Source organism: Balaenoptera borealis (assembly GCF_965194805.1).
Source record: "Balaenoptera borealis genome assembly, chromosome: 16".
Taxonomy (NCBI): Eukaryota; Metazoa; Chordata; class Mammalia; order Artiodactyla; family Balaenopteridae; genus Balaenoptera; species Balaenoptera borealis.
Genome location: NC_138872.1, coordinates 15,858,097 through 15,883,527, shown reverse-complemented (window position 1 = coordinate 15,883,527; position 25,431 = coordinate 15,858,097). Strand labels below are relative to the sequence as shown.

Genomic DNA, 25,431 nt, shown 5'->3' with positions numbered 1-25,431 from the left:
GGGAAAGGAAGGGAGGGATGGAGGTAAGGAGGAAAAAATGAAGAAAGGAAGGAAGGAAACCCACTGGGTGACTCAAGGCCATTAATCAGAATATTAGGAATAAAAATTTCAGAATATTAGGAACAAAAAGAAACATTGGGGGAGACAAACCAGGATCTTACATTACACATTTATGTAAGAATGGATGAAATCAAAAACAAAAACAATAAAATCCAAACTTGACAATACCCAATGCTGGCATGAAAATGGAGCATCAGGAACTCTTTCACTGCTGGTGGAAATGCAAACTGGTACAGCCACTTTGGAAAACAGCTTGGCAATTTCTCACAAAGCTGAACGTAATCTTAACACGTGATCTAGCAGTCATGCTCCCAGGTGTTTATCCAAATGAGCTGACAACTTGTGTCCACACAAAAACCTGCACACAGATGTGGATAGCAGCCTTATTCATAACTGTCAAAAGCTGAATCAAGATGTCTCTCAGGAGCTGTATCAGTTTCATAGGTCTGCTGTAGCAAAGTACAACAAACTGAGGGCTTAAACAACCAAATTTATTCTCTCACAGTTCTGGAGGCTAGAAGTCCGAAATCAAGGTATCAGCAGGGCCGTGCTCCCTCTGAGATTCTGGGTAGAACCCTTTCTTGCTTATTGCTAGTTTCTGGTGGTGGTTATGGATCCTTAGCATTCCTTGGCTTATAGCTACATCACTCCAATCCCTGCCTCTGGCATCAAATGGTATTTCCCCCCTGTGTGTGTCCATATGACCGCTTCCTCTTTTTATAAGGACATCAATTATATTGGATTAGGGCCCACCCTAACGACCTCATCATAACTGGATTACATCTGCAAAGACTTTTTTCCAAATCAGGTTACATTCACAGGTACCAGAGATTAGGACTTCAACATATCTTTTTGGAGGACTTGAGCCAATCCATAACAGTAGGTGAATGGGCAAATGGTGGTACATTCATACCATGGAATAGTATTCAGTGATAAAAAGAAATGAGCTATCAAGCCATAAAAAGACATAGAGGAATCTTATATCATAGTGTTTAGTGAAAGAATCCAGTCAGTAGAGGCTACATACTGTATGATTCTAACTGTATGACATCTGGAAAAAGCAAAACGAAAAGAGAAGTGATTGCCAAGGGTTGAGGTGAGAGGAGAGGGTGAGAGTTGAATAGGTGAAGCACAGGGGATTTTTAGGACAGTGAAACTGTTCTGTATGATACTGTCATGGTAGATACCTAATATCCATTTGTCGAAATCCTTAGACCTGTACAATAATAATGAACCCTAATGGAAACTATGGACTTTAGTTTAAAATGTATCAATATTGGTTCATCAATTGTAACTAAGGTACCACACTGATGTAAGATGTTAATAATAGGGGACATTGTGGGTGGGGAGAAACTGGGTATATGGGAACTCTCTGTACTATCTGGTTAATTTTTCTGTAAACCTAAAACCGCTCTCAAAAAATAAAGCCTATTAATTAAAAAAAATTCATTATGGAATCTAAGGCTCCAGTATCACCTCTTCAAGGAAGTCTTTCCTGCTCTCCCACCATACTCTCAAGATGGGTTAGGTGCCCTTCCCTCAGACTCCCATAATACCCTGGCCATATATATTCCTATGGCTGCATATGCCACATTGTATTTTAATATCTCTTTGTGTCTCTGTTAGTTAATAGCTGTGGTTTGCCGACCCCTGGCCTAGAATGCAGAGGTGGTGAAAGCAGCTAATCTGTGCAACCGTTAGCGGGCACCCAGGGATGCCTGGCAAAGGGCAATTCTGTTCCCTCAATGCACTGTTGTCATTTGTGGTGTAATTATCATGAGCCCTCCGACCCTCTAGGGTATTTATTAGATGGGGGCCTAAGGTCATATTATATTAAGGTTTACTTCGACCTGAGCAGTCTCTGGATTACGGATCTTTGGTTTGCCAAAGATGGATTCCCATGGGGAAGTTTTTGCACTTGGGAAACTTTTCCAGGGTCCAAATCCTATGGTTTTGATGTCAAATCCATGCTGTTTACATTACGCAACACTCTCAATCTTGCTCAAGTTAAAAGGTGGTGTAGTAAGGGGTCACTGGCACAGATGCCTATATGACAGACAATGTAAATGAAGAAAGCAGCCTGGGGGGTGGGGTGGGGAGGGGACCCTGGCACTCTGACAAGTCCAGACCTGATCTAGAGCAGGCAGCCATTCCTTGGTTTCAGCCAACTGCCACACAGAAATGTGGACACAGTGTTGCCAGACAAGGCAGAGACGGCAGATTTCTGTTCACAAAGAAATCTCTGTCTTTAAAAAATGTTGGCAACTAACACAAAAGGTTTAGAAAGACTGAAAGCTGGCATATTGGGAGGATAAGGAATCATCCAGTTGAACTGGGGGTTTGTGTTGGGGAAGAACTAGCAGGGAGAGAAGCTGAAGGATAAGGGCAGCTTCTGGAGAACCTCGATTGTCGCACTCAAGGAGCTTATCAATTGTCTTCTAGGTCTGAGTAATCACCAAAGGATTTAAGCAAGAAAAGGACACAATCAGAATGGGGTTTTTCAAAGATCACTTTGGCAGTTGATGGGAGCAGGACTGAGGGTGGGGTGATGTGTTAGAAGTTGATCAATAAGCTAAGTAAAGGTAAAGGAGAATTGACAAAGGCCATTTACTTTGTTTTATCTCCTACCAGGCTGCAAACTCCAAGACAGCAGGGCCCTGTCTGTCTTGTGTCTCCAGCACTAAACATAAAGCCTGCTTAATAAATATCTGCTGAAAAGAATGAATGAAAGGGAAGGAGTAGAGGTGAGGCATTTTGAAAAACTGCCTTGGGAAGAGCAGTCACAGGAGTGGGGGGCCCGTGGAGACCTGGTTCCTTTCCTTAAGCTTCCTCTAAGATTTTGGGGAGGGGTATTCAATTAAGAGATCACACACACTGGCTTCCAGGAAAAGGCCTTCGCCGGTCCAATTCCTGGCCTCCTCAGTCCACAAAAGGAGGAAATGATCAGTACCTTGAAGGACTGAAGGGAGGACTAAGCGAAAATTTAGGGATGAGCAATATCTGTCCTTCCCTAAATCCAGCATTCCCAAAGCACACAGCAAAAGAGGACTGACTTCAGCTTCCGACCTCTTGACGATTGCTTTTTGGGTGGGGTGGGAACCGATGACCTCGGAGACTCTGGGCCTGACGCGGGCGAGTTCCAAGCCTAAGCCTCAGGCCCGCCGAACCCCAAACCTCGCCCAGTCTCCCTGGTTCCCACACGTCCCCTTTCTAGATTCCCCCTCAGCTCCGCCTCCGCTCCTTCCACCTTCTCTTTCCTCTCCCCGCCCCCATTTCCGTCCCCCTACGCCCGCCTCCTCCTTGCTCCCGGCCCTGACCCCCGCCCTCCACCGGCCGCAGCAACCCAGCTCTCAACTCTCCCTCCTCCCTCAGTCGGCGCCCCTCTCGGGCGGCCGGGGCAACCCCGTGCCCCGCTCGCCCAATGAGGAGGCGGCGCAGGGGCGGGGCTCGGGCCAGAGCGGAAGTGGTGACCGGAGCGGAAGTGGAGCCGCCGCCGCCACCGCCGCCGCCGCCGCCGATTCCGGAGCCGGGGTAGCTGCTGCCGCCGCCGTCACTGCAGCCGCCGCCGGAGGAGTGGGCTTGGAAGGAAGCGGTCACTGCGCCCGGAGCTCCGCTCGCAAGCGTCTTTGTCCCCCTGCAGTCCTCCCACAGTGAGTGCGGCGCGGGGTCCGCCTGGGGCCCCCGGGGGCCCGAGCCCAAAGCTCCCCCACCACCGGTGGCGACGAGGGCGACCCCGCGGGTGGACCCTCGGGGCGGCGGCGCGCGGCCTCCTCGGCCCCGTGCGGCCGCTTGCGACGCGGGCTCAGCCTCGCCGCGGCCCCTCCCTGTTTCCGGGGCCGGGCCCTTCGTTCTGGGAGAGGCCCGGGCCGCCCTCGCCGCCTGCGTCCCTGCCCGGCGGGCGGGGTACGGCGCCGTACCGGGCCGGAAGGGACATCGGGCCGCGGACCCCCGACCCTCCCTCACTACCCAACTTCGATCCCCGCGCGACCCCTCCCTGCGCCTTGAGCGGCCAGAACCGACCCTTTCAGCCCTGTCACCCCTGCTCCTCGCTTTCCGGTTTCCGCAAATGAAAATGTAACCAAATGCGGGCGAGCTCTTGATCCCCAATGCCCCTGCTCGACTCCCGCTGGATGGGTAAGGGGTTTAACCTTGGGAGAGAGCAGAGGGAAAACCCCCTCCCACTTTGCAGTAAAGCCATTTCATCATCGTTCGCTGATTTGGGAGCCTGGCAGGACCCGAGATTCCCTGGGAGGCACAGGGTTGAGGTTTGAATCAAGAAAATGCATTTGTTGGAACTGGTTACTGAGTCAGGCGGGATCCCCAGGAAAAAAAATGTCGGAAGCTGAGAATCGGAATATTTTCCCACGGTATTTACCGTCATTTAATGCCAGAGTCTTTTGTGTCCTCGCCCCAAATTCCCCCATACTGTGTGTTAGCACGTTTTTAGGACTGAAATTTTCCTGGTGGCCTCCCTGGTGATGGCGAACGGGTGGGAGTGATTAGGCCCCTTTTCTGCACAAGATGAGTAGATCTTTGTCTATTGCAAATGGAGAACTCACATGTAATGGGGTTTTCAAAAGTGGCAGTATTGGTAAGACAATTCGCCAACCTTTCTGTAAAAATTCCTGTCTCTTGTCCTTGCCGTCACTGTTTTTCCCTTTGGTAAGGCTAGATAGCATCAGGTTCTGATTTTACTTGCCCTGTGTGAGAGACAGAATTTGGCAAGATGTTGTTATGAACATATAAAATCAGGCGGCCACAGGAGCCAAAACAGAAAGATGAAGCACTTGGGAGAATATGAAAAATTGTCTGCATTTCTCACTCTGTCTCAATTGTTCGTATGAAACCACACACATACGCAGTTTATAGAACTAGGCACATGGGTACTCAGCTTTTTGCCTTTTCATGTTAGAAATTTATATGTGTTAATATGTGTTAATGATTCTCGGTCATTTCCTTCTTGACTGCTTCTAGGACACCCCATTTCTTATTTAGGAATATATCAGTTGCCGGAACCCTCGTTTTTCTAGGATCTGTGTCCTTAGCACACACGGTGAGGGTAAAACCTGTCAGTTTTTATTGGACCCAAGTTAGAATTTTACAGGTGATCTTCACAGTGGAAGGCTAATAATCCAGTAGCAACTGCTGAATTATTTCCCAAGCCTCTCCTTTCAGTGAGATGAGAAACCATTCACCCATGTTACAGATGAAGTCCTTATGAGAAATGAGATGATCTGACCTAGACCACACACTTGGTTTCCAGGTTGAATCTCCTCTTTCATCAGTAGCAAATATTTACGGCCTGTCAGCCCCTGGAGTACGGCTCCTACCCTGTAATCTTCTGTACATTTCCCATCATGCCGTGCTTGTGTTACGTTGGAGCCATTTTAGAACCGGAGCTCTGTGGATCAGGGAAGCAGCCTCCACAAAACCAGGCTGAGCACATTCCCCTAATGCTAGTTCTGGAGGCAGAGTCTGCAGAGGTTTGGGCCACTGCAAAAAGTGCATTTTACCCATTTGGCTGTGGATATAGAAGCAGAAAGAGCACTGGACTTGGAGTCAGATAAATTTGATTCCGCTCTTGCCTGCAGCATTTTCTAGCAATGTGGTCTTCAGTGTGCTGCTTAATCTCTGGTTCCTGGTTTCTCTGTCTCCAGAGTTGTCAAGAGACCTTTTTACAGACTGTAAATTGTTAAATATAAGCTTTCAGTTTTGTGTTTTAATCACAGAGTTCACTGTTAAGGGCTTTTTTCCCCCTTGGTTGCATTCTACTTTGTATACATGTTGCTTTCAAAAAACAATACATTATTCTGGAACAGTTTTGTGTAGAGCATCTTCAGTACTGCTTTCTGAGCCCATTTTCTCATCTGATCAATGCAAATGGTAATAGTCTTTGATGTATTATTGTGACAAACTCAATAATTAAAATAAGGGTGTGAGATATACCAGATGTTTAATAAATGTTGGTTGACTGCATTCCTGAATATACATATATATACATAAGACATATGTATATATGCTATAGAGTATAAGCACATATAAAGTCCTTCCATATGATTTATTCATCAACTGATGAGGTAGCATCAAGCTGTAATAATAATAGCTACCATTTGTATGTGCCAAGCTTTGTTCTAAGCACTTTACACATATTAACTGAGCCTTCATAACAGCCAATGATAGGTAAGTACTGCTAGCCCCATTTTACAGTTGAGGAAACTGAGGCACAGAGAAGTTAAATAATTTTCCTGGGGGCATACACACACACAGCACTGGGTAAGTACTGGAGCCAGGAATCAAACCCAGGCAGTCTGGCTCTAATGATAGATTTCTACTTGTGGTAGAACAACACATGTATATCTTTCATGTGAATACCATCTAGTAGTTAATTTTTCTTTCCCCGTATCTTATTCAAGTAAATGTGTTTGGACAGGAATCTTAGCTATTTTTGGAAATAGATAATAATGTAGTTTCTGGGGGTGGGTAGTATATTTATTCTGGCATACAGGGAAGATACTGCTGGTGTGCATTAGGAAGCAAGCTTGTGAAAAACCCAGTTTTTCTAGTATTTGCTTCATATTAGGGAGAAAATTCATCAGCTACTTTGTTGCACACTGATTTATCCAATCCTAGGTTCTAATAGAATTTGGTCAAGACCAAGTATCTATATCTACGTAGGTAGAGAAAGAATTCTAAATTAAAATGTCCTATTATGCTGTCTGCTCTTTCAGTGGCATCAAACTAAGCAGTTTTCCTTAAATGAGGGTACCATAGAAAATGAACTAAAATTTACTTGTAAAGGGAATTTAAGTTCCTAGGTTCCTACATTTTTCTAAGGACAGGTGACCACAATTCACACTAGCTAGGAGGCAAGAAATTAGTTGTATAATAGCAATTTTTAAGCTTTAAAACCATCTTGGTCTCTACATGAATAGATCCTAGTCTTCTCTGTGTCATTATGGAGAAACTAACAGAGCTGGATTCTGAGGGAATTTTTCTAAAGGGACTACTTAATTTAGGAAAAATGGATGAAAGTACTTTCTGTTCTGTCATGTGTATGCTAAAAGCGAATCATCTTTCCGCTTTCTCTGCTAAAAGATCTTCTAAGATAAGCATAATTATGTTTCTGATACTTACAATGAGATGAAATTGATTGATGGCCTTGAGATCAAGGCATTTCCAGCAGACTGTAGGTTAGTAAGGTGACTTTAAAATAATCTGGCCAGCCCTCTATTGTGTAAGTTTTTTCCTGTACTGGTTAGTTTATTTCATTGTTTTCCCTAAGAGACCCAACAATAAAAGTTATTTCTGAATGGCCTTGACCAGAGCAGAGATTGGAGGAGACAATAAAGTTGATATGAGCCCCGGCCATTGTTATTGTTTGCCCACAAAGCTCACCTTAAAGCTTGTTTGACAGCCTGATGAGTTTTTTTGACATATGCTGTTTTAAACTAATTTTTATTTTGATTTTTAAAGCTAGATAAATTAAGTCCAGTTCTCAAACCTCACTGTAATAACTTTGTGTGGTTCTTCAAAAAAGTGTCATTCTCTCTTTTCCTTAAGTAATCATTAAGAATCATATTGATCTTTCGGAGGCGGTGCTGCATAGAGGAAAGAGCGTGTACCAAATATACCTGTGTAACAGGTTATTGGGACAGTGACATCTACCCCTTAGGATACTTAAGATTAAAGGAGTTGATATAAACCCCTAACTTTTTGCACATTTAGGCAGACCATAAATGATGGGTATTTTGTTGTTATTTACTAAACCAAGAAGCTGATGTGGCTTTTTGTATAACTAATTGGTTGGACTTTTGAATAGAGGAGTTCAAGGGCTTTTTGAAACTCAGTTTGAACCTATAAATATAACAATGGGTACCTGAGAAACGATTGGTCAGAGAGCATAGTGTTGTCTCCTGACTGGAGCTGAGATGGCTTTTTTCGAAGAGTAGTCTAAGACAGAGTTTAAATATAGTCTGTGTTTTATAGGTCAGAAGTGGTCTGCTTACCTCTGTCCACATAGGAAATAGCAGCCTTGTTCACTTTAAAAAACTGCATCCATTGATCAGGTAGTTTCACATTCAGTGTGGCAGGCATTGTGCTACATGTTGGGTGCCCAAAGATAGAAGTTTGGGTTCCTACCTTAAGCTCACAATCCAATGTGGGAGCCAACAAAGACATTTACACTGAATTCTGATCAGTGCTACTTTAGAAATAAGCATATGTAAGTTAACATGTGCCTTCCTTTTAAAAGTCTTAGGGAAAGCCATCTGGATTGAAAAGAAATGAGGTGTGTAGTAAGTGTCCCCTCACTGGCTGACCGCTTGTAGACTTCTGTGCGGAATATACTGTAGCTGCCATTTTAGTGCTTACAGTGTGCAGAGACTGTGCTAAATGTTTTGCATCATGATCTATTTTACTCCTTACAAGAACCCTCTTAGGTAGATTTGCCTATTTTATGCATGAGAAAACTGAGACTCACAAGAGGTCAGGTAATCTATGGAGTTGGTGTGTAGTACTGGTAAATTGGACTGGGTTCCATTATGTTGGTGGGCCCAAAGCCTTTGAACCTATTCACAAGGTTGACCAATTAGATTATGAATCAGAATTAGCGTATTTTAATTTTTTATTCTGTTCCATTGATCACTTCAAGCCAAGAGGTCAATTTATTGTCATGTCTGCTATTGATTCACATTGTATGACCTTGGGCATATATCACTTAACACCTCCATTGTTTCAGGTTTAATTCTGGCTAATTGGACATAATTAACAATGATATTCAACAACTGATATGAAAGAAGGAAGGGATTTTGAAGTAGAAGTGATGTTTCCCTCCACAATTCAGTGTTGGCTGGATATCAGAGCTATTGCCTTTGTATTTTAGACATGCTGTGTTTCATTTTCTAACAAAGAGCCTGCAAGCATGTGAATAGAATGAAATTTATTAAAGGACTCTGAATTTTGTGTGTAGAATGGCACACAGACCCATTTTTAGAGCGGGTGTTTTTCACTGGGTATTAAAATTCTTTAAGAGCCAGGAGTGCTTCATTTTTTCTTGGTAACGCCCACTAAACACCTGGTCCCACTGGCTCTCTCAGTCCCTCCCACGGTAGTCTGGCATCTGCTTTTCCTCCAGCAGAGTGACTCCAGGACTGTAACTTTGACTTGACGGTGCTGTGGGTGCTGTGTCTGGGGTGGTCCGGCAGTGAATGCTCTTCAGAATTGACCGTCAGTTCCTTACCCCGTGGAACTTTTTAGCCTAGATTTTTTTTTTTTTAACATCTTTATTGGAGTATAATTGCTTTACAATGGTGTGTTAGTTCCTGCTTTATAACAAAGTGAATCAGTTATACATATACATATGTTCCCATATCTCTTCCCTCTTGCGTCTCCCTCCCTCCCACCCTTAGCCTAGATTTTTAAGGTGCTCCTGTCAGTTTCCTCTCTCCAGATTCTTAACTCTTCTCAGTTCCTCATCTACTTTGGCCTGTGATTTCTTTTTCATCTAGAAAAACATACTTGCACTTGATTCATACACCTGTATTTCTTGTCCCTCCCTGGAGCCCCCTTTCCTGTCCTACACAGAACCCCTCCCACCCATAAAACCAGTCAGGGCCCAGCCCCTTTGAAACGAAACCTCCTCCTTTGAATTCTACCTGGTTGCTTCTTCAAGGGGAAGCTTTAGAATCCTTAAATATGTCTGCCCTCCCTTCTCGTGTTCCTACCCTGAGAGTTTCAGCTCTCTCAGGGGAGGACTGTGCTATTCTGAACTCCAAAAGAGAGTTCTTGGAAATACTGGTAGTTTTTTCATTTGCAGTTATTTCAACACACATTAAATTATATACATTGTATTTTTGTGATGTAGCTTAAGAGTGAGAATATATGCCTATTTATTAAGCCTTTACTTTTTTTTTTTTTTTTTTAATTTTATTTATTTATGGCTGTGTTGGGTCTTCGTTTCTGTGCGAGGGCTTTCTCCAGTTGCGGCAAGTGGGGGCCACTCTTCATCGTGGTGCGCGGGCCTGTCACTATCGCGGCCTCTCCTGTTGCGGAGCACAGGCTCCAGACGCGCAAGCTCAGTAGTTGTGGCTCACGGGCCCAGCCGCTCCGCGGCATGTGGGATCCTCCCAGACCAGGGCTCAAACCCGCGTCCCCTGTATTGGCAGGCAGATTCTCAACCACTGCGCCACCAGGGAAGCCCTAAGCCTTTACTTTGACCAGTGCTGTCTAGGCGTTTTATGTATATCATCTTATTTGATAGCTATTAATGTTTCCTTTTAACATTTGAGGAAACTGAGATTCGGAGACATTATTTTAAAAATTACCTAATTTCTCTTTAGAAGCCCAGATTTTTTGTATGTAGGGCTTTCCTAAAAACAGGTCCCACTCATACGGGTTTCATGTTGGAGCTTCAGTAATCCTGACACCTGGTAATGGAGTCCTTGTTTTAAATTTCTAGCAAATTATTAAACTCAATTAAAGCTCAGTATTTTAGAATTGAGCATGTTCTTTTCCTTGAAAACAAAACGTAGCTGAAAGTTAATACTTCTCAAGGCCACATTTCATAAGGTCCTTTGCAGTGCCTTTTTTTTTTTTATATGGATTAGCAATGGATAGTCATTTTTATTTTAATTTTTGTCCCTTCTTATTCTTGGCTGTCTCCTTCTGGCCAGTGGGAAATGACCTCTCAGGATTCTGCCCTGGGCTAGAAAAATACCCCTTAGGCAACGAGTTGAGATAGAGGGGCTAGGTTGGTTCATATATACTTTTGTTTTAGCATTCACTGTCTGATTTAGGGTTTCATTTATTTATCCTGTTATTTTATGGGCACCTTTAGAATTACTCCTCATAACATTCTTTAGGGGATATTTTACAAAAATGGAAGACTGTTGTGCAGCTCCCGCCACCCCATACCTCTGTAACAGATCTTTCTAAGACATTAAATCCCTTCTTTTGATGGCCATGTAATCTTTGCCAGCTGTGTCTTTTCAGCCACTCCCCTGTTGGATATCTAGACGGTTTCCCATTCTCCACTAAGCAGTTGCTGGTTTAATCAGCAAATGCTCCCCAGTCCTCTGAAGTGCCGCCTGCAGTGACTGAGAGAGATGGACACCCATGCTTGAGAGCATGTCAGCATCTTCCTGATCTGGGAAATCTCTTGGTCCACTGCAGGGTTAGACCTCTTGTGGCCTCTCATACATTTGTCCCCTCTGGTATCTTGACTCTGTGCTGTTAGTGCCAAGCCTGATTAGGAGACTGTAGCCTTTTAAGGCTTTTTAGGAGCAAATGAAGGCTCTCTTGCCAGTGTTTTTCTTGGTGGGTCCTCAGTTCAAAAGTCTCAGGAGAAAAGTAGGCCCTGATTATAAACCATCACTACTTGGCGCCTCTTAATGAAATCAGGAACTAATGAATGAAAGTGTTACAGTTGGGACTTCCCTGCTGGCGCCATGGTTAAGAATCTGCCTGCCAATGCAGGGGGACACAGGTTCGAGCCCTGGTCCGAGAAGATCCCACACGCCGTGGAGCAGCTAAGCCTGTGCGACACAACTTCTGAGCCTGCGTGCCTAGAGCATGAGAGCCACAACTGCTGAAGCCCGCGCGCCTAGAGCCCGTGCTCCGCAACAACAGAAGCCACCGCAATGAGAAGCCTGCGCACAGCAGCGAAGAGTAGCCCCCGCTTGCTGCAACTAGAGAAAGCCTGCATGCACGCAGCAACAAAGACCCAATGCAGCCAAAAACAAATAAATAAATTTATAAAAGAAAGTGTTACAGTTAACAGGTGTGTCTATTTTTCAGGATGTTGAGGGGTCGAGTCTCATCAGGAATGTTACATCGTAACATATTCGCTTCCTGTACAAGATTAATTAGACTTGTTTTTCCTTCTCATGGGTTGTCTTCTTTTTTTTTTTTTTTTAATTCCAAGCTCACATTTATGGGCTAAAACAGTGATGTGTAGGTACTGTGAGAGGAATAACAGCACTTCCAATTTGTTGTGCACTATGCACCTTTTTAAAAAGATTTCCACATTTATTATCCTTTGATTCGCTGCACCTCATCTTCAGAGCACCTCTCCTGAGGTAGCTGCTGTTGCCTCCAGTTCAGAGGTTGGAAGGCTGAGACCGACCGAGCTCACACGGCTGTGTAGTGGCAGCCTCCGCGTTTACACACAGGCCTCTTGCCACACCACATACAGGTAGCCTCCCAGTAATGACCTGCTGAAAAAATTCACAGATATTTATTTGAGTATTAGTTTTGTACTTGGCAAAGTTTTAGGCATTAGATGAGAAACAAATGTGAAGCTTTCCTTTGAGGACATACACATGTAACACTGTTTGTAAATGGTACACCACTCATTACTTGGACCATAGAACATATAGAATGGAGGCCTAGAGAAGCCTGGACTGTGTAAGAGGCTACGAGTGTGTTTGGATTCGTGGGCAGGGTAGATCAGTGGGGGCTGGAATATTCAAGGAAGGCTTTCTAGCCCTAGATGGATGGATAGAGTTTACATAGGCAGGGAGTAAACGGGGGGCTTTCTAGATGAAGGGAACTGCTGAAGTAATTTCAGACAGGTTTAAGCATGACGACTAAGGGTATTCGGTGATGTCCAGCCTGCAAGAAAGGTACATGTTGGAGAACAGTGGATGAGAAAGCCTAATAGGTACAGAGGAGCCAAATTATGAAGGACTTCGCAAGCCAGATAAGAGTTTAGATTGGGTGGAGTAGCCAAAAGAGAGTCATCCAAAGTTGCTGAGTAAGAGTCTGGGTATGACTAAGGGTAATTTTGAAATCAGGTGCAGAGGTACATGGAGTGAGGTACAGATGTAATGAGGACGTAATGTGCTTGTGAAGAATAGGTGCTTTGAATTATTTGAGAAGAGACAGAACTCTACCAAATTTGCAGCTTTAGGGTCTGCTCGCTCATTCAGCGAAAATTTGTTCATGCCGATTCTGTGCGAGGTGCTGCAGGGGGTGTGCCCTAAAGGAGTTGATGGTGTGGGAAGGGGCATATGTGATATAGACATAATTGTAGTGCTGAAGAAATGTGCTGAGACGTTAAGTATAGATGCAGTGCTCTGTGAGAATATTTTCAGGTTAGAGCAGTGCTGTCCAATAGACACAGGATGTGAGTCCCACGTAATTTAAAATTATCTGGTAACTGCATTTTAAAAACGGGGAAAAAGGATGGAATCAATTTTCGTAATTTAAAAAATTTTAACTCCAGGGATTTCCCTGGCGGTCCAGTGGTTGGGACGCGGCGCTTTCACTGCCGTGGCCCAGGTTCGATCCCTGTTTGGGGAGCTAGAATCCCGCAAGCTGCGCAGTGTGGGGCCCCCCGACAAAAAAAATTAACTCCGTATATCCAAGACGTTTCCGTTTTAACATGCGGCCAGTGGCTGTCTGATTAGACAGCTTAGGTTAAGCGGCCTAAGAAAGGTTTCATAGAGGGGATGCCATCTGAGCCATGCTCTGAAGAATTTTATATGCAGAATAAACGGGAAAGGACATTCCAGGCAGAGGGATGGCTTGGTGAGCACAGACGCAGAGACAGAGAAGCATGTGTAAGAAAACCATTTTGACAGAAGCACCTGCTGTGCAGAAGGCATGTTTTGGGAGAAGCCTGGGGAGATAGCTTGGAAAACCTTCACTAACAGGGGAGGAAATCTGATTCTCCTGTCAGTAGTAGGGAACTGTAAAGGATTTTGAGCAGGACGTGACTTGATCAGAACTTTAAAATGGTTCTGATAGCAGATGTGAAGGTTAAAGGTAATGAGAGGCTGAAAGCAGTGGGACTAGGGAAAGATGATGGGTGGGAGGTTTATTAGGGATGTAGAAATAGGAACACTTTCGTTTCTCCCTTGTCTGCTGCCTTCCTCCAAACCGCTGGGTGTTGTGTAACCCATTTCCTGTTGAAATTGGTCTAGCTGCTTCAAAATCCATGTTATATAAGTCAAAAGTTATGTAAGCAGTAGGCATCAGGACATTTAGCTATGGATTTTGTTTGTTGTAAGTTGTTGGGGGGGGTGTGTGTGTTTAAAAATGTTTAAATAGATGACTACATTCTTTAAGACATGCATTCAGTTTTACCATATCATCATGGTTCTCAGTCTCCAAGAGCTCTTGTAGTGATCCCAAAGAAGCCTGAAATAGTTGGCCCCAAACGAGAAAGGCCACATTTTATTTTGAGAAATAGGGCGTGTACATTTGGGAGGTCCCAAGGAGTCGTCAGGATTCTTGGGAGAGAGATGATTTAACTTTTAATGTTTGGGAAGAGGAGAAGTCGGGGGTTGAGGGGACCTTAGTTAAGGGGTCTGGTAGAGCCAAAGAGTTTCATGGCATCCCTTAGGCGGTGCTAATTGCATTTCTCTATTACTCTTTTGTAATACTGCATGGGATAGCTTAGCTTTGAATTGGCTTTGACCAGGACTTTTATTAATTGGAATCTTTCCTGGGTAGAGTTGCACAGGTGCTGTTTCTGTACTTTGGAGTGGGCCACTAGGTGACTTCTAACTCTGAATTAGTCTGCAAACTGGAAAACTTCTGAAGTTCGTTGAAAGTTGGCTTCCCTCTGCCTCTCACTTTTAGGGACCATAAAGTAGGGTTGTTTAAAGATGGAGATAGTATCCTGATCAGAAAAACGTTATGATTGAGAAAGTTAGACGTACGGAGGAAGTATATAATTTTAAGAGGATGAATAGTGTATTTGCGATGGACTTTGTATTAGAGTAGGACTAGGTTGTGTTGTGTGTTGGTAACAAGCAGCCCCCACATCTCAGTGGCTTCACGTTGCACGTCCAGTGTGGGCTTGCAGGGGTCTCTGTACTGCATGGTCACTTAGGAACTCAGGCTGCAGAAACTGCTGTTTTGTGACAGCACCATCTAGATCACATGGCTGCCGTGAGAGAAGAGAGCCTCGCGTGGTTTTTTGCAGTTTCAGCACCTGGAAGTAGCGTCATTTATGCTTATGTTTCATTGGACAGAACTAACTGTATGACCCCTCCGAAGTGCAGAAGGGTTGCTGGGAAATGTAGGAGAGCGGATGGATTATTACCTCTGTTGTAGTCTCATTCTGGTGATGTGGGTGAAGTCAGACGGATCAAGGTGAGATCTGCTTCAGAGTGTAAGGTTAGAATCAGCGAGCCTTACATAGGACACAGCTCTGAATATGATTTAGATAATAAGTTGTGGGAAGAAAACTCACAGTTTTGAACTAGAGAACCAACTCTTTCTGAATTGTCTAGATTTAGAGTGTATCTTAAAATTGTCCTCCATCTAATAAAACTTTTTTTTGTGGTAGGGTCCTGTCTGTAGAATTTCTCCCTTGAAAATACAGAAATGACTTTTGAGGTGAAGCCACAGTCTTAAATTGTGATGCAATGTATAAAGTGATGAAAGAATTTGTTTTAAAAATATTGATATTCTTACCACTCTTTAAAGTAGTATTTTATCTTTTTAAACCTTAAGATATTAGTGTATTTTTACAGTGTGGCACAGGTGGATATACAATTGAAATTTAAACCAACAGTACATAAAACTAACTCTTATTGGTTAATAAATAATTTTTTAGCTACGTGTTATCCAAAAATTATTGCACTCTATTAATGGTGATTATTATAGTGGGGAATTGACTAAGGTGAGGTGAATTATTGAAGAGGTATTCACTGATTGGTGTATAGAGGGTTTGATGAAATGATAAACTGAAATCACTAAGATTTTTGTCTATTTCGGGAAAACTTTTATGCAAACTCAATTATGGTTTGCATTTCTGTTGCTGTGCATCTTGGTGAATATACGCATATCTCTTGCAGCCTGTACCACGTACAGAGTTAGTGCTTGATATTTGTATATAATGTCTAGACTTTTCACAGTGCCTTCACATAGATGAGGTCATTCGTGCCTCACAGCGGCCGCTGGAGAGTTAGTTGGGAATATTCTTATTCTCCAGTTAGGAAACGGAAGCTCTCGGAGGCTGAGTGATTTGACCAAGGTCATGCCACTTGTAAGTAGCAGAGTTGGTGCTAGGTAGAGCCAAATCTGCCTGCCTCAAGTCTGTGCTCTCGTGGACAGTGTCTCCTTGTAACAAAGTTAGTGCATTGCAGAAGATGTGATAAAAATGGCTCCTATTTTTTAGGTACCTGTTGCTTCATGGGCACTGCCAAATATAACACTGAAAGTCATATCTTTTGCTTTAAGATTGATTGAAACAGTCGTCCCACTTCAGGTGTTTTTCCACATACTGTGGGGGAAAACAGCAAAACCAGATAATTCTTGAAAGAAGAAAAGGACATATATTTAATATAAGCTTCTAAAGAATTAAGCCGTCTCTGTGCATTGAGGAGGCAGATTAGGAAAGTGGAAGAAAACAACTCGAGAGATAGAGACTTGAGTTTGAGTTCTGGCTCTCTACCACCTCCTAGCCCTGGGCACACCACTTGCCTCCTCTGAACCTCCATTTCTTCACCTCATAGAGGGGGGCGGGATTGTTGTGAACATATCTGCCCTGTAGGACTGTTGGGAAAATGGACCAAAATAGTAAAAAAGACCATAGCAAAGAACCTAACCCTGCAGGCGCTCATGCTCGATATTACTGAGGGCATTTGGAAGTAGATGCTTCCCATTTAGGTATATTTCCTTCCAGATGGGTTGGAAGAAGATTCACGCGTGCATTTCCTGGGCCCTGAAGCCTGACATTCGCTTTCTCTCTCTCTTGCTCTTGCTCTTGTTCTAGGGAATGACCATGGATAAAAGTGAGCTGGTACAGAAAGCCAAACTCGCCGAGCAGGCAGAGCGCTACGATGACATGGCTGCGGCCATGAAGGCAGTCACGGAGCAGGGGCACGAGCTCTCCAACGAGGAGAGAAACCTGCTGTCTGTTGCCTACAAGAATGTGGTCGGTGCCCGCCGTTCTTCCTGGCGTGTCATCTCCAGCATCGAACAGAAAACAGAGCGGAACGAGAAGAAGCAGCAGATGGGCAAAGAGTATCGTGAGAAGATCGAGGCAGAGCTGCAGGACATCTGCAACGATGTTCTGGTAAGCGGCCAGTGTCCCTGTTCTAAACAACGATTTCTAATAGTATTCATTTCATGTACGAATGCGAACTCTCAAACAGCTCGTGAGAGAAAAGTGTCTGAATATACTGGGAAGCTGCAAACCATCTGCAGCTAAGTTTTAAGCACACGATGTGAATTTTTTCTTACCTCTTACCTGATCAGAGGTTGCTCGTCTCTTATGGAGTATTTTCCTCTCCTTTCCAAAGACCTCTGAAAAACAGGTACATTTGGTCAGCATCCCTCCATCTTTTCTTTAGAAGTTGAGGCCAGAGAGGCAGGATTTTTGATAGATGCAGCCACAGAGAGGCTATTCTCTGTATTAGTGTGATGGCAGTGCCATCTCCAGTAGGGGAGAGAGGAGCAGAAAGCCGACCTGCCTTTTAGCCTCTCCCCAGTCCCTGCACAGCGTAGAGTCCAGTTTTTGTCTGAAAGGTAGCCGCGTCCATCAGTTCGGGCCTGCATTCCGAAGGCAAATCAGAAGTGGTTTGGGGATTCTCCTCTCTGGTGTTTTATATAAGCCTTAGTCAGACGACTGATTCCTAACTGCTTTCCCTCGAGCCACCATCTGGGGTTGGATGGGAGGGGCGCATATCCTAGAGCAAATCATGATCATATTGTCTTTCCCTCACATCCTGAGCCCACTGGGAACTTTCTTTTTCTTCCAGGTGAAATCAGGTAAAAATGAACGGTGAGGGCTGCTTTGAAGGGAAAAGGAATTCACACTTGTGGATCTACCTCCTCCCCTGCTGGCTGCCTCGCCCGAGTTACTGCCCTTGACACCTTTCTTTTGAAAACCAGTACAAAGCTGGTCAGCCTCCAGGCAGTACTCCTCATCCCTAACCCATAAGGAGTTACACCCTGTCTGTCTGCAAGGAATATTAAAACGACTGCTGCCCCCTGCATCTTCTCACTTTGATTGATTAAATCCCCTTACAACTAAGCTTTTGCATTGAGCTGCTCTTTTTGTTAGAGTCGTGGTGTACGAGTGTCATGGCTAAATTTGTTGCCTGTTGGTAATTTGGGGGTTTGTTAACGGTGCACTAATTCCTGAATGTTAGGTACATCTGGTATTCAGATGAAGTATGGCATGCATTCCAAAGGCAAGAAAGTTCCCTAATTCCTGAACTGTAGACCAGCTTTTATGAGCATCTGAAAGAATGTGAAGAAAAGCATGGTACTTACTGCCTCTTAACCAGTTTTTCAGGATGCCACATTCTAAAACAACTCTTCGAAAATATTGCTCTGTATACGAAGCTTGGACTCCTTCAGAACTGCTTTTGTTGTAAGCATAAATGTTTAAAGGAATTTATTATTAATAATAGTATTAGCTACTTTTGGAGTGCTTACTGCGTGCCAGGCAGCGTGTTAAGCACTTTGTGAACATTGGCTCATTTATCCTCATAAGTACGCTGGGAGGTGGCTATTACGCTTCCCTGTGTGTAGCTGAGGAAACTGAGGCTCAGGGCGATTAGGTCATTTGTCCAGGGTCATACAGATAGTAAGCAGCAGAGGAGGGATTTCTACCCAGGTCCGATCAATTCGAAACTTAGTTCTTGGCAGATTTGCCCTATTATCACGTTTTTTTCTCCCAAAATGGAAAGTTTTTTTTTTTTTTTCTCTAATTACAGAATTAATACAAGTTCATGTTTAAAAAAAAAAAAAAAAAAAAAGCACAGGGCAGAAGAGGATAAATAAGAAAATAAAAAATCACTTCTAATTCTACCACCTAGAGAACCATTATTAACATCTTGATAAATATTCTTCCAGACTCTTCCCTTAGGTATTTCCGTGCATGTACACATATCTATTTTAATATTAAAATAGGAGTCACATGGTTTTTATTATCTGCTTCCCCCCCCCCCACCCCAGACTTCTTTTGGCGAACCTTTCCACGTTATCACAGTAGTTCTGCATCGTCATTTTTAATGCCTATGTAGCATTCCATTGTATGGCTATACTTTAATCAACCCCTTATGGACGGTCAAAGTGATTTTTAATAGACAAATACTGGCATCTGTTATGACCTGGGCTAAAAACTATTTAAAACCTTTGGATGAAAATTACGATTTTTTTCAATCTTCCAAAAAAATTATTTAGAAGTGGTAGTGTGTATCTTGAATCTCAAACATAGTTTTAACATCTTGTAAGTAATATTTCCAGATTCTTAACAGAATGTGAATCACTTTTTAGGAGCTGTTGGACAAATACCTTATTCCCAATGCTACACAACCAGAAAGTAAGGTGTTCTACTTGAAAATGAAAGGCGATTATTTTAGATATCTTTCTGAGGTGGCATCTGGAGAAAATAAACAAAGTAAGTAACTTTTTTTTTTTAAGAAGTTTGACCAATAATGGAGCCAGTCTTCATAATAATTTTAAGTTTTTGCTTTGTTTGTAGTCAGAATTTAAAGGACCACAGCATTGTGCTGACCAGTGTTAAACAGGGTCATGGGGGTTGACAAATGTATCTAAGGGGCAAGTATGGAGGGCATTAAAAGTGTGGTGCAGTAGCGCATTTAAAGAGATCTTTATTTTAAGGATTATTTGGTAGCTCTCTTTTAGAGGTGAAACTTTAAAATGTTTGGTAGAACGAAACCACCATAGTAAATAGAGATGCATTTCTTTTGTCATATACGTGCATTAGTGTAATGGTGACAATTATAGCTATGCTTTATTAAGCGCCTCCTGTGTGTCTCATTTATCCCTCACACAACGCTAGGAGTGTAGGTGGGAGTCTGTCCTTTTTTTCTGATAAGGAAACCAAGACTCACAGAGGTTTTCACTTAGTCCAAACCACACACTTAATGAATAAGAGTTGGGGATTCCAGCTTTGAGTCTGACTCTGAAGTCCATGATTTTTCCATCAGAGCTCATTGTTTTCCATGTTCTATCTTGTTCAGGGTTATTTCTGTATTTCCTAACTGCTTTTGTAGACTTTGTCATCATGGTCTTTGTTTTTCCTCAAAGCATTTAATATGGTACTTGGATTAGAGTACACATTTAACAAAGGATTGTTAATCGAATGGTAGAGACACTGACCCTCGTTTGATAGCGCATGTGCTCCAGCCCAGTTTGGTAAAATAATTTGATAGTGGATCCAGCATATGATGCAATCTGTGAAAGACCCAACCTTTCATATTTTTTATCTTTCTTATAGCCACTGTGTCAAACTCCCAGCAGGCTTACCAGGAAGCATTTGAAATTAGTAAGAAAGAAATGCAGCCTACACACCCAATTCGACTGGGCCTGGCACTTAATTTCTCCGTCTTTTACTATGAGATTCTAAACTCTCCTGAAAAGGCTTGCAGCCTGGCAAAAACGGTGAGAAAGACCCTCTGTGGTTTCTCTTTTTTTTTTTTTTTTTGGCAGTTTTTTTTTTTTTTAATTTAAATTTATTTATTTTTTATTGGGGTATAGTTGTTTTACATTGTTGTGCCCTCTGTGGTTTCTGATCATAGTAAAACTGCTTGTGCTCTTTGGTACCATTTTTTAATTACCTGAACATAACTCATTGTCTTGGACTTTTGTGAAGATTTTTCCGGGGGTAGGAGTATATATCTTTTATGGAATAAATACACACCTATTACTTCTTGACTTCTCAGTGCCTTCTGCTGATTTTTGTTTGTGTTGTTTGATTACTCTTTTGGGGCTGGGGGTGGTTGTGGACAATCCAGGGAGAAGGTAGTTTGCTGTTTTTGTCACGCTTTGGACTGTAGGCCTCCACTGTATTGTGCATTGTCAGCCTTGTACCAAGACTGGAGGTTATGGCTTGTAAAGGAAGGAAATCAGATCTTGTTTTCTTTGTTAACTGAATTACCTCCTGTCTTCTTTTGGTAACCCAGCTGCCTTTTCTACATATTTTTGTAGTCTTTCAATATGCACACTCTTTTAAAAATTTTTAGTTGGTAAAACTGTGTGAAATGAGTGCTCAAAGTTCCATCGCTTAATTGAATCAGATTTAGTGGTGTGAACTTCTGTTCTCCGTTTATCCCTTGTATCCAGACCTTTTGAGTTTCAGCTTGAAGAAAAAGGGTGGATTACTAGAAACGTCTTTGGTAATTGAAAAATCATGTGAGTTTGCTTAGAATGAGTGTGCTGGGTTAACAGTAATACCTGTTGACTTAATAGGTAAAGGTCATATCTAGGAATTTTTGTCATTTTTGGTTGACGCTTGATAAACTAGCATCATGTGTTTGCTGACATAACTAGCAAACAAGGTAACAATGACCTAGGTTCCCCCAAAGTACCGTACAGAAAGAGAAGTGATAGTCACTTGTTAGCAGAAAAATATTGGGCTAAACTAGTTCCAGGGAACCTGTGACTTCTTTGCTGAAGGCTCTTTGTTTTAGGCATTTGATGAAGCGATTGCTGAATTGGACACACTGAATGAAGAGTCTTACAAAGACAGCACCCTGATCATGCAGTTGCTTAGGGACAATCTCACTGTAAGTACTTCTGATTCCATGAGTGCTTCTGGAGGGCTTATAGCTTATTCCGATTCCTCTACCTCGTAATTCACTCTTGCCTAAGACTCAAGAGGGGATTTGTACCCTGTAAGTGTAGTTAAGTTTTTAAATTGGTTATAAATGCCTACTGAAGTTCTGACCTTTGCCATCACTGTCTGCAGTAATATAGGAAGAATTTTAAACAGTTAAATGAGATGAGATGACACACACTGGGCCACCTCCCTGAGGAAGCTTTTAGTAGCCCTACTTTGTTTATAGCTCTGTTTTTCTTTTGCAGCTGTGGACGTCTGAAAACCAGGGAGACGAAGGAGATGCTGGGGAGGGAGAGAACTAATGTCTGTCGTGCTTCGTGATCTCTTCAGTGTCACTCTGTACCCTCCACGTATATCCCTTTGTGCGATAAAAAAAAAAAAAAAAGAATCGTACGTCGACTTTCAGTTTTTCACAGCCTCAGCCTAGCAAAAATGGTCCATGGGATAAGCAGCTGGTATTTGTATCTAAAACTCAGATTGGTCACATAAATGCCACGGCATTCTGAAGTTTTGATTTTGAAGAACATTGACAGGATTACTGTGTGTTTAATTTTTTTAAAAAAACTGAACACTGTGATTATGGGGTTTTGTAATTTAGCAGAACTCTTACTGGTAGAAAACAAAATAGACCTGAATTATGTGTAACTTTTTGGAAAGTTTAATTCAATTCAAAACAGTCACTGAAATACGGTTCCATTGTAAAGTTGTACAGAAAGTTATAGAGATTATATTGTGACACTGGGACTTGGAATGAGACACCTCTAGTTTGGCATTCGAGTTTCATGGTAATTCACAGTGATTCTGCCTGTTCTGTTCAGGGCTTGTAGACACTTGACCCGTTGGGGCTGTTGCCACTCAAAGGTTCATGACTGCGGATGGCCACAGTGTCTTCCTCTGAGGATAGTCGAAGCCAGAAATTAACATTCTTGGTGGCAGATAACTGGCTTATGACACCATGCAGAGGTCCAGTGCTCACAGACCACACGTGATTCCAGCCCCTTTCCTACAGCAGCATGTTACTGATTGGCAACTTGTGCTTCCATAGTGGGATCTGTTTTCCCTGTAACCGCGAGCTCAAGAAGGAAAAAAAAAAGCCGTGTATCTTATGAATGGCCTTATCTGTTTCCTGGGTAACACCTTTAAGAATAATGTTCTGCAGAGATTGCCTTTCACTTGAGGAGTAAGTACTCAGTCTTTGGGTTCTTCCTAGCTCGGGGCTTTAAAATTTTGAAATCTAAACATTCTTTCCCACTGTCCTTTTTGACTATTGACTTTGGTTTTCTCTTCTCTCTCTCAATTTCTGTCCTTCAGCTTCCTTACATTGTTTTCTTTGTGCATTCTCTTTCTCTTTGCCTTTTGCTCATGGTTTAGTACTAGATGAGCAGGGACAGGGGACCTGGAGGGGGTGAGGGATGTTGAGGAGCACTTCGGTGAGCCGGCCTTGCTTCAGAGAGTTGAAGAGAGCTTCCCGCATCTCAGCTCTGTCTTCTTCCAGTTCTCACAACGGTGGTTGCTCTTCGGTCACACCAAGATCTGACTCAAAAAAGTATTTTTAAATATCCATGGTTTCTCCTTATATTGCAGCCAGCCCTGATGATGCTTGTTAGCACCTGTCACCAGCTCTTCCAAGTGTACCCATCCTGTCAAGTTCACAGACACGTTTCAACAAGACCCTGTAATGCAGGGAAGTTGCATGAACACTGCGATGGGGAGAGTTGGGAATAGCCAGGCCTACCAGTCTCACAGTATCCCCCCCTCTCCCCTGAACATTCCCCATAGCCGTAGTGTCCATCTGTTTGTCCATCTGCTGAAATGAGAAACATTCATGCACTGATTTCAAACAAACCAAAAGGAAAAAAAAGAAAAAAAAAAATCCCTCCTTTCTAGCTGAACAAAAATGTGCAGTTAATACTTGGCGCTTGAAAACGCAGTAGTGAATGTGGAACGAGCCTGTCTGTATATCTGGTAGCTCTCTCTTGCTTTGTTTTTCCTCACCAGTATTCTGCCTCACGTTTGCTTCTGTGATGGTTATATTGCCTAGCAAGCACACCTGTGGTTGTGAAAATAGTATAGCAAAAAAGAAAAAACCCCGGTTATTGATGTACTCGATTTGTGTATGTCTTTTAAACAGTTCTAGTTTCCACCTTACACGGAATAATCAGGAAAAGTGTAAAAACTCAAAAGTGAAATAAAAAATTTTATCAGTTGGCCTGTGCATTGATGTGTGGCGCCACCTGTATCACCACCAGAACTAGCTAACTGTTCTCATCACACTTATTTAGGGCTCTACTCTTTAAAAGGAGGGAGCAGCTTCATTTCATCCTTTAGAACCAGAAGTCGAGGGCCTGGGAAGAAATTGCCATGAATTAACACAGAGCCTGTCCACCTTCCGCAACAAACCATCCAGGTGTTGGGTCCTCTCTGTGGCTTCTAAGACTTGATATGGACTGCTAACTTTGCATCCCACTCACACAGCACCACCACCACGTCCTCTTTTTTAAAAAACTCTTGAGATGTAACCAAGCCACTGAGAGATGGTAGCGCAAGTCCTGGTCATCTCCAAGGTTATACGAGTCTCTCACCTGTCCTAACACTGTCTAAGATAGCCTGTGGTACCGAGTTTCCTCATGGGATTTGCCCCCATCTAAAAACATCCACGTTGGGAATTCCCTGGTGCTCCAGTGGTTAGGACTTGGCACTTTCACTCACAGGGCCCAGGTTCGATCCCCGGTCAGGGAACTAAGATCCTGCAAGCCACAGGGTGCAGCCAAAAAAAATTAAATACAAATAAAAACGTCCACATTCCCACAAGGATCGGGGAGGGGGTCATGATAGGGAGGTATTTAAGCCCCAGATTAGAATTGGTTGTTACTTTCTTGCTAGTATAGGCTGGGCAGCCAGACCCACTCCTGCTGCTGGCTCCCAAGCTGTTCCACCTGTCACGCCCAACCAAAGGTTAGTGGGAGGCTACCTGTTTTATTGAAGCAGAAAACTAGGAGAGGCCCAGCGAAGTATCCGTCCACAGTGGACTGGACCAATTTTTTTCAAACATGACCCTACACCACAGATTGGGGCTGCAAACTAAGATTGACGGAGGGGTCTTGGTGCTTAGTTTGGGGCCACTGCTGCGACCTTGTTCTGTTAGGCCCCTACTGTTTCCATGGAGGCTAGGTCCCAAAGAACTTGGTGAGCCTTCGTGGTGGAGCGCAGGTGGAGTGGATTCGTTGAGAAAGGTGCTCAGGATACGTCTCACGAAAAGGTCTTGGCAGTAGAAGAACCAGGGTCAAGGAAGGCCTTCGTGGTCTACAATTCTCACACGGAGCCTTTGGCCCCAAACCACCAAGCCGGTTCGAGAAGGCTGGGACTAGATCCGGACTGTCTTGATGAGAGAAAGCCTCCTTTCAGGAGGGTAGGTACGCAAGCTTTGAAACAGGGCATCCTGCTGGCAATTCTCCCGTTTGTGTGTGAAACGTGCAGAGAGCACACGCTCGCCTTTAATCCTTGTGTAAAGGGAATCCTCCCAACTTCACAGAGAAGGGAAACGGGCGCAGGAGAACAATGACTAATGGGGATTAGAGCCCAGGTCTCCTACCGTGGTATCCCCGCCCTCTCTGCGCCGCTGGCGCCGGCTCGGAGCTCCCCCCCACGTCCCCGCAGCCCTACCCGGGGCCCGGTGAGAGCTCGCCCCGCCTCCCGTCGCGGGGGCAGAGATGCCCCCCACCTGGGGCTTCTAGAAGGCTGAGGGGTCCCAGGTGCGGGGCGGGGTCCGAGCGCGCCCGCGATTGGCGCGCGGGGCGGCGGGGGAGGTAAAGGCCGGGGGCGGA

The 25,431-nt window shown here is 43.7% G+C and overlaps 1 protein-coding gene across 2 annotated transcripts; it reads left to right on the top strand.

Moving 5' to 3' along the window:
• Nucleotides 1–3,520: 3,520 nt before the first annotated feature.
• On the top strand, nt 3,521–23,814 carry YWHAB (tyrosine 3-monooxygenase/tryptophan 5-monooxygenase activation protein beta). 2 transcript variants are annotated; one of them, XM_082361825.1, is made up of 6 exons: nt 3,521–3,710; nt 16,787–17,089; nt 19,300–19,423; nt 20,267–20,430; nt 21,459–21,554; nt 21,853–23,814. In XM_082361825.1, the coding sequence occupies exons 2-6, from the start codon at nt 16,790–16,792 to the stop codon at nt 21,907–21,909; spliced, it is 741 nt and encodes a 246-aa protein (XP_082217951.1). In that variant the 5' UTR covers nt 3,521–3,710; nt 16,787–16,789; the 3' UTR covers nt 21,910–23,814. The 2 variants fall into 2 exon arrangements, with proteins under 2 accessions (XP_082217951.1, XP_082217952.1); XM_082361826.1 differs by lacking the exon at nt 3,521–3,710 and adding an exon at nt 4,008–4,194.
• Nucleotides 23,815–25,431: the final 1,617 nt, after the last annotated feature.

What these genes read in the sequence shown, in the direction of transcription:
- YWHAB (XM_082361825.1), top strand. Translation starts at nt 16,790, where the DNA reads ATGACCATGGATAAAAGTGAGCTGGTACAGAAAGCCAAACTCGCCGAG. An exon ending in ACATCTGCAACGATGTTCTG is followed by an intron (nt 17,090 to 19,299) that starts GTAAGCGGCCAG and finishes ATCACTTTTTAG; the next exon opens with GAGCTGTTGGACAAATACCT. An exon ending in TGCTTAGGGACAATCTCACT is followed by an intron (nt 21,555 to 21,852) that starts GTAAGTACTTCT and finishes TTTCTTTTGCAG; the next exon opens with CTGTGGACGTCTGAAAACCA.